This window comes from Mirounga angustirostris, unplaced genomic scaffold (genome assembly GCF_029215605.1).
Source record: "Mirounga angustirostris isolate CCGP_5_RB_7025 unplaced genomic scaffold, mMirAng1.0.hap1 SCAF_9, whole genome shotgun sequence".
Lineage (NCBI taxonomy): Eukaryota > Metazoa > Chordata > Mammalia > Carnivora > Phocidae > Mirounga > Mirounga angustirostris.
Window position 1 is genome coordinate 96,698,649 of NW_026991717.1, and position 17,340 is coordinate 96,715,988.

Below are 17,340 nucleotides of genomic sequence, written 5' to 3' on the forward strand. Positions count from 1 at the left end.
TTCTCCCCAACATTTATTATGGCAAATTTCAAGCATAAGCAAAGTTAAAAGAATTTTACAGTGAAGACCTAACTACCTAGATTTTACCATTAACATTAATATTCTTGCATTATCACATGTGTCTTCAGCTATTCTTCCCTCTTTACACCCATCACTGCATCTGATTTTTTTATTCATTTCAAAGTAAATTGCTGACATTGGCACACTTCCTCAGAAATATTTCTACCTATATCATTATCATATATTTCAGTACTTAGTTGTTTTGTTTTAAAATTTACATTACAGTTACATGCACAAATCTTAAGTGTACATTTGCTTATTATTATTATTTTTTGAAAATGCATATGCCTACATGGGCCCAAATTCTATCAAGTATATCTTGCTGTTACCCCAGAAAGTTCTCTCTTATCTTTTCCCACTTGATTCTCATCTTACCCCACCCCCAGAAGCAACCAACAGTGTCATAACATTTGAGACAACAGTGTGGCACAGACATGAAACTTTAAGGGACTTAGGATAAACCAAGAGCAGAAGGATAACAGAGTCGAGGAACAGAAGGTTGGGAATGGAGAACATACCAGTATTTTTTTTTTCCTACCCTTTTACCCATAGCAATTCTGTTGCAAATATGGATGTGGAGGCCAAATGGACACACTACTGTGTTATGTTTATACCATAATTATCCATTTGGGATTGATCTTTTATAGTTAGGTTTTTTTTGAATAGTTTTGTAAATTTAACTTTAATATCTTCTATCTCTAGCTTCAGTTCAAACAAATAAAGAATAGAACTACCAAAATACTTTAGGCTTTAAAACCAAACAGAGCTCTTGCCATTCTATGTTCCTAGCATATCACCATTAGTATGCTACTTAACATGGGTGGGAAAATTAAGTGAACAAAATTAGTTTCCATTCTTTGAGATTATACAGTTTTAGGCATATTCATAGTTTTAACTGTGATAAATATTAAAATTAAATGCTCAATAACACTTGTCATGTTGCTTGTGTTAAATAGCACTTGCCAGATTAAAGTGTAACAGATTTCTTATGTTTTTGTTTTTCTGCAACACTACTAGGTGCCTCTCCTCTTGCTTTTCACTCCCTCCTCCCCCAATACCAAAGTGTTTGTATATGTTATTATTGTGTATATCCTGACATAATATCCTCTCTCTTATCTATATTTCTTTGCTTCTAGAATGCCCTCCCCAAGTTTGCGCTCCTGGAGAATTCCCAAACATCCTTCACATTTTAGCACAAACACCACCTCTCCTATTAAGTTTTACCTGACCAAGAGTTATTTCTTTTCCGATGCTTCTGTTTGTGCCTACTATACATGGCAACATAATGGTTTGTTAGCATGTCTGTCTTTTTTTTTTATTAGGTTGTGAGTTTTCTCTGGTCTAGAATGGTATCTTTTTTTTTTTTTTTTAAGATTTTATTTATTTGACAGAGAGAGACACAGCAAAGAGGGAACATAAGCAGGGGGGGGTGGGAGAGGGAGAAGAAGGCCTCCCGTGGAGCAGGGAGCCCGATGCGGGGCTCGATCTCAGGACCCTGGGATCGTGACCCTAGCAGAAGGCAGATGCTTAACGACTGAACCACCAGGCGGCCCTGGAGTGATATCTTTGCATTCCCAGGACCTAGAATAAAATGTAGCAGATAGTGCTCCTTTGTAATAATATTTTAGATAAAGTAATTGTATCAATACAGTAGATACGAATATGTTGTTTCCTTTTGACTATAGTTGGAGAGAGATACAAACCAGAATTGATGTGTGGAAAAAACTATACCACATAGCCAGTTCCCATATCACAGACTTTCTTAATTTATAGGAATCAGTCGACTGGGTTGGAGATTACAATGAACCATTGACTGGTTTTTCATGGAGAGGTGGGTCTGAACGAGAGACCACAGGAATCCAAATATGGAGTGAAGTCTTCCTTATCAATAAACCTGATGGCAAGAAGGTATGATGCAAACTTCATAAAGAAAATTGAGTTTCACTTGCAAGAGTTACCACTTTTCAGGATCCTCAAAAATAATCTTTTGAAAACTAATTTAAAAGGGAAGTGGGTAGCATCCTATTGCACATTCCTGTTTCCCTTTCTGTTGATCAAGGTGGCAAAATCATAGGGACAGTAGAACAGCAGATCGATCAGCAAACTAACATCTACACTTTGTTTCAGTACTGTTTCTGTTATGTTGGGTTACCAATGAAAATTGATCACTGTAGTATTCAGCTAATATTTTTAGTTTCTGCGGCAATCATAACATATAAAAATATACCTATTAAGTATTCACTGATAATGGTTTGCTGTGGTGTTCAATTTGTAGTACCCCTAATACTGCATCTGTTCTATAAAGTATCAATGATGTACTCTACTTGTCTGTAGGTTGCAGTGCTATTGATGGATACTCAGGGAACATTCGATAGTCAGTCAACTCTGAGAGATTCAGCTACAGTATTTGCGCTTAGCACAATGATCAGCTCAATACAGGTATGGAATAAAATAAATCCATTTTGATGGCTGTTTCTTTAACTAAAACTTATAAATATATGTGTCCCTACATACATGTGGTAGTAAGACAAACAGCAGAAACGGTAAATATGTTATTTGGCTCAATTAGCATACAAGTTCTTATGATTTCTGTAAGAATAGAATTGTTTTGGTTACTGTTACCTAATTTCTGTTCAGTTTTCAAACTGTCTATAGTCAGAAAAATTTGTATTATCTTATTGATAATATTTTCTGTTTAAAGCCTACAGTAAACTCAATAATACTGTCTTATGATGTATGCAGATAGATACATTGAAACTACCTATTATAAGTTACATTTACTGAAACAAGATTTATAAATGCGATTTTTTTTTTTACATAGCCAGTAGAAATATTTCTAAGTATAAAAACATATGTTTTCCCAGCTTTTTTTTTCTTTTTTAGAGAGAGAGAGAGAGAGAGTGAGAGGGTGTGTGATGTGGGGTGGGGGGGTGTCTAGGAGGGGAGGGGCAAAGGAAGAGGGAGAGAGAGAATCCCAAGCAGGCTCCATGAGCAGGGAGCCTGATGCGAGGCTCAATCTCATGACCTGAGCCAAAATCAAGAGTCGGATGCTTAACCAACTAAGACACCCAGACGGGCTTTTTTTTTTTTTTTTTTTAAGATGCTTTCCCAACTTTTAAAAATACTTAATAGACATTTAGATAAGTAAATGTCTTACAAAAATTTTTATCTTTGTGGCGCCTGGGTGGCTCAGTCGGTTGAGCCTCCTACTCCTGATTATGGCTCAGGTCATGATCTCAGAGTCCTGAGATCAAGCCCCACGTTGGGCCCTGTGCTTAGTGCAGGGTCTGCTTGGTATTCTCTCTCTCCCTCTTCCCAAACCCCTGCTCCTGTGCTCTCTAAATAAATAAATAAATAGATAAATAAAAAATAAATAAAAATCTTTTTAAAAATTTTATCTTCCCTTCCTTTTTTCTTTCTTTGTCTTTTTAAAGTATTGTTTTTGAAGTTATCGTAGGCTTTACAAATTGTCCTGCAAGTCCTTGGAGAGTTTTATTATAGTCATAGAACATATACCATGAAAGATTTTAGACAGTTTTTAGATATTTTCTATTCATTAGAAAGAGCAAGAAGAAATAGTGACCAAGAAACAGATGGTTAAAGAGAGGTAAGATAGTTTAAAAGGTAGGGAAGGCAAAGTGGTTGGGATAAATAAGTCAAGGCTGGAATTATAGGTGAGCAGAGAATGAAGCAAGTGAACCAGCAACCAGGGCATCATGTGTGGTTAGGACAATGAGAGGGTGGGTAGAAGGAAGACTGAATGTTTTTTACAAAAAGCTTTAAAATGAAAGTAAGGATTATAACCTGTGTTTGACTAACTTTTAAAAATAGACTTCTTCGATGGATGAGCCTTTAAAATACTGACTTAAAATCTAATTTCTTCAAAATCAGCAGTATAAGCAAGCCAATTAAAACAAGATTGACTTTGCCTTTTAATATTTATTATTTATATTTTATGTGAAGACATTGAATATTTTCACTGAAAAATATAAGTCCCTAGTAATGACTTTTTATTATCTGAGAAACAATCTGTTATTTAAATAAGTACACAAAGTATGTTGTTTGTGTCAATACATAAACATATAAGCATCCTTCACTTTTTTTTGAAGTTACCCCTCAAAAAAAAAAAAAAGAATGTCATCTTAGTGCTGTGATCTGTTCATGGAGCAGTAATGCGTATGTATAAAGATGTGAGCCTGATATTTGGAACCTAACTTCAATGTGATAGAACTATCTATAGCCTTAACAAATTAATCAGTTGTGAAAAGGTCAACATAATTTTTAAGACAAAATTTTATATATGGGTTATTCAGATCTAGATTGCTATTATTTTGGTATGCTTGTAAGAATGATTACTTTATTGACCAATTGTTTAGTTAGGTTCATGAATAATTTTAATATTCTGTCTCCAGAGCAGGTGGCTGTGGTATTTCTGAAACAATTTTGTGATCATTGTACATTGTCTGTTGTCTTTCAAGCTTTCTTTACTACTCTCTCAAGGTCTTAGAAATACCATTATTTAAGCATACGCTTAAGAGAGTTTGATTTTGTGAACATTGATATTTACAAAAATAAAAGTGCTTCAGCGGATGCTAATTATTTTCTCATTTTAACTTCATTTCTTAATCAAGGTATATAACTTATCCCAGAATGTCCAGGAGGATGATCTTCAGCACCTCCAGGTAACAATATGTATACTCTTTTTTTACATATCTGGTCATCTTTTGAGGATGTATGGGTTTTGTTGGGCCTTCTTCTACTTGGAAAACTTAATTCAGAAAGATTTAGAAACATAATCAAATAGAGGTTGTCCTATTTCCAGGTTTCTTGTTTCAGCCTGTATAGTTATGTTCTTTCTAATTCAGTTTTCAAATTTCTTTGTTACTATAAAGCTACTTGCTATCGGCCCTATATATGTGAATATATATGGCAGATTAGAGTAGAGAAAAGAATCTTTGGTTTAAAAATGACCCAAAATGTAAAGTTGATCTAGTTATAAAATAAATAGCTCATGGAGGTGAAAAGTACACCATAGGGAATATAGTCATTAATACTGTAATAATGTTGTATGGTGACAGATGGTAATCACACTTACCATGGTGAGCATAGCATAATGTATAGAGTTATCAAGTCACTATGCTGTACACCTGAAACTAATATTATAACACTGTATGTCAGCTATACTTTAATAATACGTTTTAAAAACCTTTCTGTTCTATATGCTGCCCTCAGAGTATTATTACAGCAAAAATGCAGAGAAAAAAACCTGAAGTTGAAGTCTTATGGTCAGAGATTTAATAATTGTTGGTATGATATCAGTTGAATGCCAGACTTTTTTTCCTATGGACTACTTTATACCTAAAAACTAGGAGGGGCTACCTGATGATAATTCATAAAATTCTGTTTTAGATCTGGAAGAGTGACACCTAATTTATCCTTCATATTTTACGGATGGGGTAAATTTGGCTGAAAGTAGTAAATGACTTGCCTAAACTCATATGGCTAATTAGTGGTAAAGTGGGACTAGAAATCTGGGTATCTCCAGGGCTCAGTGCTCCTTCCAGTCTCCAAGCAGCACTTAAATCTCAAATAAGTAAAAGATTAGATATTTCCTTAAGATAGTTCACATCTCTGTAACACTCTCTGCTGTCTTTCAGTGCATGTTATTTTGGCTACATAGCAAAACCTGTTGTTTCTCTGATAGTTTCCTTCTGCATATTTTATAGAAAATTTTGCTTTAAATATATAATCTATCTTGGCAATAAGAGCCATGTACAAATTTACCAGACAACAAAGGATAATAAAGCAGGGTAAGCTGTGATGTTGGAAATAGCATTTGGAGTTCACATCCAGCATTATTCCCAAATATATTTCTAGTACATCACACGGCATTTATGACAAATAGGCAATACGCTGAATAATTGTTTCTTATAATAAGTACGATTTACTTCTTCAGGCCTGTGTCATAACCTAGCCAGTTATTTTCCAAGCTAATGGTATGGCACTGTTCAATACCAGCTTAGGGATTTCTTAAGACGGCTGATTTTGGACTTTGAGATTGAGTAAGTAATGTTTTTCTGAGACCATTTAAAATTTTTCCTGTAAATGACAACACCTCAGCCTCCTCAGAAGAGATTGTGAATTCCAGTTATGTTAGTAGATGATTCTAATGTGAGTGTCTAATCCCTCGACCAGCTGCCTTTTAGACATGATATTGGGAATTACCCTTGGCTTCCTAGATGGTTCTGCAAGAGAGGCAGGGTGGTGCTATGGGAGCTATCCTAAAGGGGCAAGAGGTGGGAATCCTCTGTGTCAGTTCCGCCCCAGCTCTGAGAAGCTGCTGTGGCTTATTAATCTTGTGGATGAAGTGGCATTTCCTGTGTACAGCTGGGGAAACCCACTGGGCTGGGCTGGATGAAACGCTCATCAGAGGCCTAATCACAGTCACCCGCTCAGGTCTTTGTTCTCTAAAACCTTACATTTCTGGCAACACAAAAACTGATATGGTTCCTCTCAATTGGGAGCAATTAGAAAGAAGAGAAGGTGGTATATCTGATTGTATTTTTAAGCCAGATGCCTTTATGCCTTTGTTAGTAATTCAGTCCATTGTGCTGTTAAATTTCCTCAGGCAACAACTTTTGTAAATATGTCCAACATAGTTTATGGCTCTCTGGTCTATATGTGCGAGTTCTGCTTTGAAAGGTTATTTACCATGTTACTTTCTCCCCCATCTTCCCTACAAAAAACTGTCCTACATTCTTGATATAAAGGTATTAGCCTGAAGTGGAAACTTTATTTTTAACATGTACTTTATGTCCTTAATTTTTTATTTAAAAATTACCGTAGTTCTGCTGGAGGGGAGGGGGTTGGGGAGGATGGGGTAACTGGGTGATCAACATTAAGGAGAGCACATGATGTAATGAGCACTGGGTGTTATGTAAGACTGATGAATCACTGACCTCTACCTCTGAAACCAATAATACATTATATGTTAATTAATTGAATTTAAATAAGAAAATAAATTTTAAAAATTACTGTAGTTCTGCTTTATCTAATACTTAGTTCCTTAAAATGATTATTGTAACCTTAATAATATAGTATTATGTCTTGGCGAGGAAAAAAAAGAATGGAAGAAAGCACAGAAGTAGAACTTTGCTGATACTGAAGTTTTCTCTGTGGTGTGTGTGTGTGTGTGTATGTGTGTGTGTGTGTGTGATTTTCCATCTAGCTTTTCACTGAGTATGGCAGACTGGCAATGGAGGAAATATTCCTGAAACCATTTCAGGTGAGTGGAGGGTAAAATGATGGTAAATTCTTATTAAATTTTTCTGAAGAGTATAACAAGGTATATTAATTAATTGAGAGGGTCACATTTCTTCCTTTTTTATTTCATTCAACAAGTACTTTGATAACTTTGTTAATGCTATTTGATGCAAGTAGGAGATTAAAATAGGGAAATAAAAATTTAACAAACTGGGAAAATGAAAAGATGAATTAGATATTTTGGTTCCTACAAGAATATCTTTTCTCCCCTGAATCCAACCCTAGAGATGTCACAAAAACTAAAAAAAAAAAAAAAAAAAATTGATGAATTTGTCAAACATAAAAGTTAAAAACAAACAAGATTCCTGGGAAAATGGGAGTTACAAGACACAGCAAAAGCTAAATGAGTACCAGAGACAGGATATTGGGTTGGAGCAAGTTTTTTGGAGGTGCTTTTTTTCTTTTTCTCTTTCTCTTTCTCTCTCTCTTTCCCTCTTTCTTTCTTTCTTTCTCTTGCTTTATTTATTTAAATAAATAAATAATAGTTTGGACCCATGTGGGGTCCAAACTGAAGACCCCAAAAGAATCCCATGCTCTTCCAACTGAGCCAGCGAGGCACCCCACTTTTTTCTTTCTTACACATTGACCTGTGTGAACCATCACTTGCTTCATTGCACTAGGTATCAGAATAGCAACCAGCTCAGCCTCTGCTTGGAACAGCAGGATAATGTCAGGGCAATATCTGAGCTTGTATTGAGTGGTATAAGTGATTATTTGGCCCATTAATGCTCCCTCTGCCTCAGCCCTCTTTATATATCAAGAACCAGGAGATTATAATTAAGTCAAAGAGCCTTGAAAACCTGGAGGAGGTACAGATTTAAACACCAATGACTGCTTACCTGAAGCATGACAGCTTCAGCCTAGGCTTATCAGAGGGACTGAAGCGAAGTCTTAGAGTAAATAAAACCAAGAATGAATGAATGAATGAAAAAGAAAAAAAGAAGAAAGAAAGAAAGGGAGGGAGGAAAAGGAAGGAAAGAAAGAAAGACCTCCAAAAAACTTGCCCCCACCCAATATCCTGTCTCTGGTACTCATCTAGCTTTTGCTGTGCCTTATAACCATTCTGGTAAGTGATGTTGGAATGGGGGAGGCTATGCATGTGTAGGGGCAGGTGGTATACATGGCAGATTTCTGTACCTTCCTTTCAATTTTATTGTAAATCTAAAACTGCACTAGGAAAATAAAGTCTTAAAAACAAAACAAAACCATTCAAAAATGTTAAACTGAATAAAGAAAAAATAGGCAAAGGACATATAGACAATTCACAGAAAGGAAACCTGAATGGCTAACACATTTTTGAAAGGATGTCAAGTCTCATTGATAATCAGATAAAAATTAAAACAACAAGATACCATTTTACACTCATAGGCAAAAAGTTGAACAGGGGTATAATACCAAATGATAGCTAGGATTTGGGTAAGGGGGAGCACTCAAGCCTGTTGGTGAAAGTGCGGATTGGAGCAGTGATTCTGTGAAGCAGGGAAAATGTGTAAGGATATTCACTGTAGCATTGATAGAGTAGTAGTAGCAAGAAGTGGGAGGCAGCAGAGGTGTCCATCACTAGAAGAATGGGTACATAAATATGGTGAGAAGCACATTCTGGAATATTTTGCAACATCCAAAGGCAATGAACCCATAATCTACAGAGTAGCATGAATAGAGTGTTAAAATCCATACTGAATTAAGTAGGAAAAAAGTTTGAGATTTAGAACACAGTAATTTATGATTACTTAAAATGCTCTATATACACAAAAATAATACATATTAGAGTGAGTATGATTGAGAGCAGACAGTTGAATGGGAGTGGGGATCTGGGAAAAATAGGATAAAGCAAGAAAGGGGCCTTTGCAGGGAGAGACGATGGTATGCTTTGAGTGAAGGAGTGTGGATCTTTCCATGAGGTCTAGGGAAGGGGGTGGGCAGAGGAGTCCAGGTAGAATAAAACCAGTCCCTGCTTACAATCTTCTTACCTACTAGACTCTGTTACCTTTATTTTTTTTTTTAAAGCTTTTATTTATTTATTTGACACAGAGAGAGAGAGCACAAGCAGGAGGAGCAGCAGAGGGAGAGGGAGAAGCAGGGTCTCCACTGAGCAGGGAGCCTGATGCGGGGCTCGATCCCAGGACCCTGGGATTATGACCTGAGCTGAAGGCAGACGCTTAACAACTAAGCCACCCAGGCACCCCTAGACTGTTACCTTTAAAAAATAATAATTTGTTAGGTTGATAGTTGGAGTATTATATAGTAATTGGGCTGTCAGCTTTGATTTTTCTCTTCTCTGAACTTGTTACTCTCCAGATCCATTGGCTGACTGGGAACTCCATTGTAAATTCTGGAAAGGATTTTTAAGTCTTACCAGCAAATGTTACTGCTTCTTACACTTTGCCAGAAGAAAAGAGACTAACCCATGCTTTGATTAGGTAGGTAGGTAGGTAGGTAGGTAGGTAGGTAGATAGATAGGTAGATGAAAGAAAGAAAGAGAGAGAGAGAGAAAGAAAGAAAGAAAGAAAGAAAGAAAGAAAGAAAGAAAGAAAGAAAGAAAGAAAGAAAGAAAGAAAGAAAGAAAGAAAGAAAGAAAGAAAGAAAAGGGAGGGAGACACAGGGAGAGGTACTGCTTTTGGTAAAATAATAATAATAATAATGAATTGAGAACAAACAATAGAAAAAAACTTTAAGAGATTATCACTTGTTGGCAAACTGGTGGCATTTTGAAATGTCAGTGAGAAAAAGTTTTTGGTTTTGTTTTGTTTTTTATTTATTTGTCAGAGAGAGCACAAGCAGGAGGAACAGTAGGCAGAGGGAGAAGCAGGCTCCCCACATAGCAAGGAGCCCGATGCGGGGCTCAATCCCAGCAAGGAGCCCGGTGCGGGGCTCAATCCCAGGACCCTGGGATCATGACCTAAGCTGAAGGCAGCCACCTAACCGACTGAGCCACCCAGGCATCCTGAAAAAAAGTTTTGACTGAATGAGTCAATGACTCCTAAACAAGTTGGCACCTGTAAATCAAAGTATCTGAAATTGAAATGAGAATGTCATTAAATAACAAAAGTGGCTTCCAAAGATATTTAATAATATTTAAAATGCAACCAAATTCTATACATCATGAAATTAAAAGGTAATATGCTAATGTATTCAGATTTCAGAATGTTTAAGATATCAGCAGATAATTCACATTTTTTATTTTACCTTTTTTTTTAAGATTTTGTTTATTTTTGTGAGAGAGATATCGAGCGAGTGTGCAGGAGTGGGGAGGGGGCGGGATGGGATGGAGTGCAGAGGGAGAAGCAGACTCTCCACTGAGCAGGGAGCCCGATGCAGGGCTCGATCCCAGGACGCTTAACCGACTGAGCCACTCAGGCGCCCTAATTCACATTTTTTTTAAAAACATCGTTAAGAGCAATGTTAATGAGCTTACTGCCTACAGAATAATTCACATTTAAATTAGAAAAAGTCTCAAGAGAAAAAGTTCAAATATAAAATAACTTTTAAATCAAAGTTCAGTTAATTCACAAGCTGTTTTGAGAGGTCATCACTTCTAACCTCTTCCTCTATCTCAGAAGACAACAGCTTTATTTATTTGGATAAAGTGTGGAGAAGAAATTTTAAACATTGCCTGAGAGACTAAGATGAGAGGTAATGAAATTTAAAAAATAATAATTTGTACTCAAAACTAAATTTAACAAACTTAAAATAGAAGAATTCTTACCTCTGAAGCGGTGAAATTGTAAATAATGAACAAGATCTATCACAGGCAGGAAAAGGGAGGGCAGTTAGTCAATGAAGTGAATAGCTAAATTAACAGATTAATTTGATTCTTGTATCAAAAGCCAATTTATATCAAGCTAACAAAGTATCTGTTGTATTACTAAAAACTTTTTAAGAAGAGAACTAAAAGGGAAGTGAATTCAGTTTAAAAGCAGTACTGAAGTGTAAAGTTTAGCCAGTGGTGTGCTGATAAATGTTTACAGCTGGCTGGCGAGGAGGGAGGAGGTGGTCCTGATTTGAAAGCATTTACTGATTTCTGAGGTACAAATACGTTTACCATGGCTGATTTCAAGCTGCAACCGTGATGTCAACTGACTTGTGAAATTCCTCAAACTTTAACAACTGCTCCTTGTGAGCCTGTATTTAGCACACTCGGGAAGTAGAACCCAGAGCAAGACGTAACATTTGAGGACTGAATTAGCCGCTGGGCACACCCTGGCAGAGGGCATCTATGGGAGGGGAGCTTCTGGTAACAGAGAAATGGGATGCTGTGTCTATGTGCATTTGTATGTACATTTGTATGTACAAGAGCTTAGTAACAAGTTTTACCTGTAATAGGAAGACAAGAAGGATTAAACCCTAAAAAAACCTTCCTGCACACAAACTTTAATTCTCTTTTCTTAGAAGATTTATTTCATTCCTCAGCACATATTTTAGGTATACTTACATTTATTCTCTGCTCTTTCACCTCCTTAGTGTTAAGTACTTCACCTTCTGGATTAATTAACTCATCCCAGTTTTCTCCCATAGCATTTTTATGAACCATTTTCATATGCTTAAAGGCCCTCCAAACACCCTAGGCCTTAGAAACAGATTTGACTCACTACACCCACACCCACACACACAAATGATAAGTATGTGAGGTGATGGATATGTTAGCTAACCTTATTGTGGTAACCGTTTCACAATGTATATGTATGTCATCATCATGGTGTAGACCTTAAACATACACAATGTGGTATGTCAATTGTATTTCAGTGAAGCTGGGGGAGAAAAAGATTTGAATCCTCTTTGTGAGATAAGATGAAACTCAACTTTTCATGTTTCTTTTGGTGGAGATGTAATTATTAGTGAGCAGCTCAGTCCACGCCAGTGTTATGGTTAAACTGAAGATTGGTAGAAAATAACAATAGAGGAGGCATATAATAATATATTGTTGTATTAGGATAAACCTCCTGTTTCTCACAATTTCTCATTCAGATTGGGCCTACATATGGAAAATTGGGAATTATTTTACTCTGGTTTACTTAATTATATTTAAGGATCCTTTATTCCTATGATTTAAAAATGTTCATCTACAGAATAAATTCTTTGATAGTGATTTCAACCACTTTAAAGTAAAATATTCTTGGTCAAAAATCTATGATGACTGTAACTACCAAGTCATACCAGAGAAATACATGACTTCACTGAGAAAATGAAAGGCTGTTGTTTGCCTGGTTGGGCTGTAAATTAAAGGAAAAGATACGATGGGTGGGGCTGAGAAAAAGGACAACTGTCTGAGAAAGCTACCTTATCCCATGTTCTGTCCAGAGAGTAATTTGGGTGATCCGAAAGCTGTACGAATCAGAATAAATATTCATCTGGCCACGTAGAAGCAGATCAGTGGTATACAGCAGGATTCTCCCAATGTCCACATTTAGGTACCTGAAATGTCTAGAAGACTTGTATAACAAGAATAATTTATTGAGCATTTATTTGTGCCAGGCACTGTTCTAAGTATGTTTCTTACATTATTTGTGCCAGGCACTGTTCTAAGTATGTTTCTTACATTATTCAAATGACACTCACTATAGTTATATAAAAATAAATAATAATGTTCCTTCTTTACTCTTTCTCTTTTTTAACTGATGAGGAAACACTAAGGCACAGAGTAGTTGACAAACTTGTCCCTGGTCACGTAATCTCTTTAAATTGCAGAGCTGCTCATCAACCTACGTTCATAGGTAGGCCACAGGCTCAACACCCCGGCACTCCACCACTCTTCAGTGCTTCTCTTCCTCCCCCTAATCCTAGGCACTTACTCAGCTATATCTTGTAGTCTTAGATTTGAATGTGCACATCCCATCTCACTAAATTATAAATACCTTAAGAGCAGGAGCTTTGTAGTTTGCTTTTTTTAGTCTAGTACACCTAAGTTTATACAGCAGATGTTCAATTAATGTTTGCTAATTATGCTGTCATATACCTATTTGGGATTGTATATAGTTTGCATATAAGTAAATCCATTGGACTTGAAATTGAAAGACCTGGATTCAAGATCTGGTATAGCTATTACATATCCATCCTAGTATTACCTCTTTACATTTTTAAGATAAGATCCATAAACAGTATTAAGTCATAAGTTGGTGTGAGAGTCCAAAATATTTGTACTGGGCATGGCCCCTTCTTGAACTGCAAAAACACAATCATGAAATTCTCTTTCAGTGGGTAAGCATAGTAGTTTCTGAATTGGAAGTATTAGTTGTTAGGGACACCTGGGTGGCTCAGTGGTTAAGCATCTGACTCAGCTCAGCTCAGGTCTTGATCTCAGGGTTGTAAGTTCAAGCCCGGCATTGCACTCCCCGCTGGGTGTGGAGCTACTTAAAAAAAAAAGGAGGGGGGTACCTGGGTGGCTCAGTTGTTAGGCGTCTGCCTTCGGCTCAGGTCATGATCCCAGGGTCCTGGGATCGAGCCCCACATCAGGCTCCCTGCTCCAAGGGAAGCCTGCTTCTCCCTCTCCCACTACCCCTGCTTGTGTTCCCTCTCTCGCTGTGTCTCTCTCTGTCAAATAAAAAAAATCTAAAAAAAAAAGTATTAGTTGCTGGGCGGTGATACAAAAAGAATAAAATAACATATTTCGTTAGTTAAGACTAACGGAAAAACGTTAGATGTTTTCGGTTAGCAATAGAGATTGTATATGGTACCATCAGATTTAAAGGTGATCCTAGTACAGAGTCTGAAGATGCTTCAAGTAGTTAGACAAGACTGAACTGCTCTGAGGCAAGAGGATAAGCCTTGGCTACTGGCTCAGGAGATAGGCTGCAAAAGGCGATGAGTCACTGATGTGTGCATGTTGTAATTTAATACCTGCTCTGGCCTAATTTTTTAATATATGTAAAAAAAGATTTATGTAATTTGGAAGGTATTAATCTGGACTCCTTTAGATTCTTCTCCAACTTTTCTGCTTATGTCCTTGGTGATTTTTGCTCAAAGAGATTCTTCAGTCTCTTTTTTTAAAGATTTTATTTATTTGTCAGAGAGAGAGAGAGCAAAGCAGGGGGAGCGGCAGGCAGAGGAAGAAGCAGTCTCCCTCCTGAGCAAGGAGCCCGATGCAAGGACTTGATTCCAACACCCTGGGATCATGACCTTGAGGCGAAGGCAGATGCTTAACCAACTGAGCCACCCAGGCGTCCTCCCTTCAGTCTCTTTAGAGTCATACACATTGTTGGTATTTTTAGCCCATAAAGGACATTGGTTCTTCAAGTGGATTTTTTGCTTGCTATGTCTATAGGTGTCGCTATGGGTAGGTTCCTGATTCCTAGAGAATAGAGGATATTTTGGTCTTTTTTTACCTGGAGGGCCACAGATTTGTTTTGATTTCTACTTTGCTGAGTATTCAAGCCCCTCTGAAAAGTCACCTATATATTGGAGATTTTTAAATCGACGATTTTTCATTCAAGCTTTTTTCTTCTGATTCCTGTATTTTATGTTTGAGCCCATTTAAAAAAGAGAAGACAGGTTCCATTTACTTTAGCTAGATCCCCAGAAGATTGTTTGAAAATTCCTAAAGTCTATTTATAACATTTCCTATAATTGATCTTTATTTTGTCTACAACTTTGAATCTTTGGCTCATTAATCTCTAAGAGAAAGTCTTCTGAAATGGCCTTATGTGGTGTTTTGTCTATTTTTCTTGCCTTCTAAAGACTATTAAAATGTTTTAATTTATTATTATTATTATTATTATTATTATTATTATTATTATTTTGAAGAGCTGGGTTGTTTAAATGTTCTCCTGGTCTTTTTTTACCCTACTGCTCTTAACCATTTTTTTTCCCATCTGAGGGACTAACAATTAAGTGAACTAGTTGGAACAGGACTGATAATTCAGGTCAGTAAGTATCTAACAAAATCCTAAATTATGCAGCGAATTTCTGTGTTCTTGGGTTAAAGAAATTCCTTGAAACTCAACTCTAGACCAGGGTTTAAATTCAGCTTTTATAGAGCCTTCCGGTTTAGCAATTTGATGTTGTTTGGGGCAACGTGGCCAGTCCCTTTCTGCAAAAAGTCCTGCGGAAATCATTTAGGGGGTCAGGGGAAGGAGCAGAAGGGATTGAAGGGGTGAAGTGAGTGGTGAAGATAAAACTGAAAGAGATACAAGGTATCTCAGAAGGTAAGAGAGTCAAATTGAGAGATGCGATCTTAGATTCAGCCTTTTGTTTTGAGGTCACAGTTTACTAATTAAAGAAGCTAACTAATGAGTGTTTGATATTATATCTCTTAATTTTTATAGAGCTCCCCTTAACTGTATTAGTTATTTATTTTGACATGTACAAAGATCACCATAATGACCACTGTTATTCTGATTTTTTTTGAAAACGTCATTTATTCTTCTAAGTGCAATAATTAGGATTATAGTGCAATACAAATAGAAAGCAGACATTTTTCCAGCAGGAGGGTCCAGCTTTGATATATACAAGCCTGTAACAAGTTGGTCAAAAGTGTGTGCTCTGAAAAATAGCTTGGTTCCTCAAGCGAGCAGAGTTCAGGACAGTGCTGTATAATCAATAATCTAATAGTCATTGATCCTGTGTTATGGACTAAGCACAGTGACTCACAAATTGACAGGATTGAGTGTCCCCTTAAAAGTTTTGTAGGGCTTCCAAGGCTAAGTTTGACTAATTACTTTTGTGTAAATTTGTTGCCAGTTTAACAGGCCTCCAATCATTAGTCTTTGGGGCATCTTGATTGGTCTGGAGACTTACTAAATTTATGCCTTTATCTGTTCTTTCTGGACCACTTCCCTATACTTTCAGCAACACAAGACAATTCAAGACAAAGGAAAAATACATGAGACGACACTTTGTATGAATTGTCGAGCAAAAGAAGGCAAAGCAAGCAGCAAAAGCATAAAGAGGCTAATAGCAAAAATATTTACTGAATGGTATACCTCCAAACCAAAAGTTCTAATAACCTTATACAAAAATTAGGTCTAATTACTTATCAAATGAGTACGCTTCCAAAACTAAAGGATGAATTGTCCTATACAAAGACTTAGAACTGATGACCTTATAGGAAGACCTATTGGGTCTTTATAACAAAAATCCTAGGATAAATGAATCAGTGACAAAAGCTCAATGAAACAAATCAGAACTTAAATCAGATAATTGTTGAGGCACATTCAACTGGAAATAAATTTGAAGGACAAATGGGATTTTGGAACAAGGGACAAGGAGAATTCACCTTAGTCTGAGGTGACTGCTGCGAAGTGAGGGACTTCCAGAACTGTCAAAGGATGAGACCATCACTCAATATCTAATACAAAAACCAAAACTGAATTTATTACTTTATTAAGTACAAGAGATATGCTGGTGAGGCTTAGTCTCACTGAGCAAAGCAAACTAACAATTATATATAAGGTTTAGGAATTTGTTTTGAAGTTATGTGGTTTACAGAGGCAGGAATGGGTTGATGTTGATTTTAAAATTTTTGTTGTTGAATACAGAAGTATTTTTTTTTTAAGATTTTATTTATTTATTTGAGAGAGAGAGCATGAGAGGGGGGAGGGTCAGAGGGAGAAGCAGACTCCCTGCCGAGCAGGGAGCCCGATGCGGGACTCGATTCTGGGTCTCCAGGATCATGACCTGAGCCGAAGGCAGTCGCTTAACCAACTGAGCCACCCAGGCGCCCCCAGAAGTATGTTTTTTGCTGGCTATAGAGGTGAGAAATGGGTTGACATCAGCCTTAGTGAATTTTCTGGAGTGAATCTTGCACTACTTAACTGACTTTTAAAGTATGAGGCTGTCACTGATCGGTTGACGTTCAGTGGGCTGTTGATTGGAGTTGTACTTAGTTAGATGGGTTTAAAACAAGTTCTAAACTGTGTTTAGTTGTTATCTGAAACTGAAATTAGAACTGAAATAGATTGATTAAGTGGTTAAAAACCAGCTCAGTCATTTACTGGCTCTAAGGCTCTAGAACAGTTAGTCTAT

The 17,340-nt window shown here is 36.8% G+C and overlaps 1 protein-coding gene across 2 annotated transcripts in view; it reads left to right on the plus strand.

Annotated features, from left to right (window-relative positions):
* Positions 1-17,340, plus strand: part of ATL1 (atlastin GTPase 1) — an 82,049-nt gene that overhangs the window by 45,299 nt on the left and 19,410 nt on the right. For both annotated transcript variants that reach the window (XM_054513701.2, XM_045900823.3), the window contains exons 4-7: positions 1,834-1,968; positions 2,395-2,499; positions 4,692-4,742; positions 7,289-7,345. In XM_054513701.2, the coding sequence (XP_054369676.2) occupies positions 1,834-1,968; positions 2,395-2,499; positions 4,692-4,742; positions 7,289-7,345 (348 nt within the window). The remainder of the gene's footprint in view (positions 1-1,833; positions 1,969-2,394; positions 2,500-4,691; positions 4,743-7,288; positions 7,346-17,340) is intronic.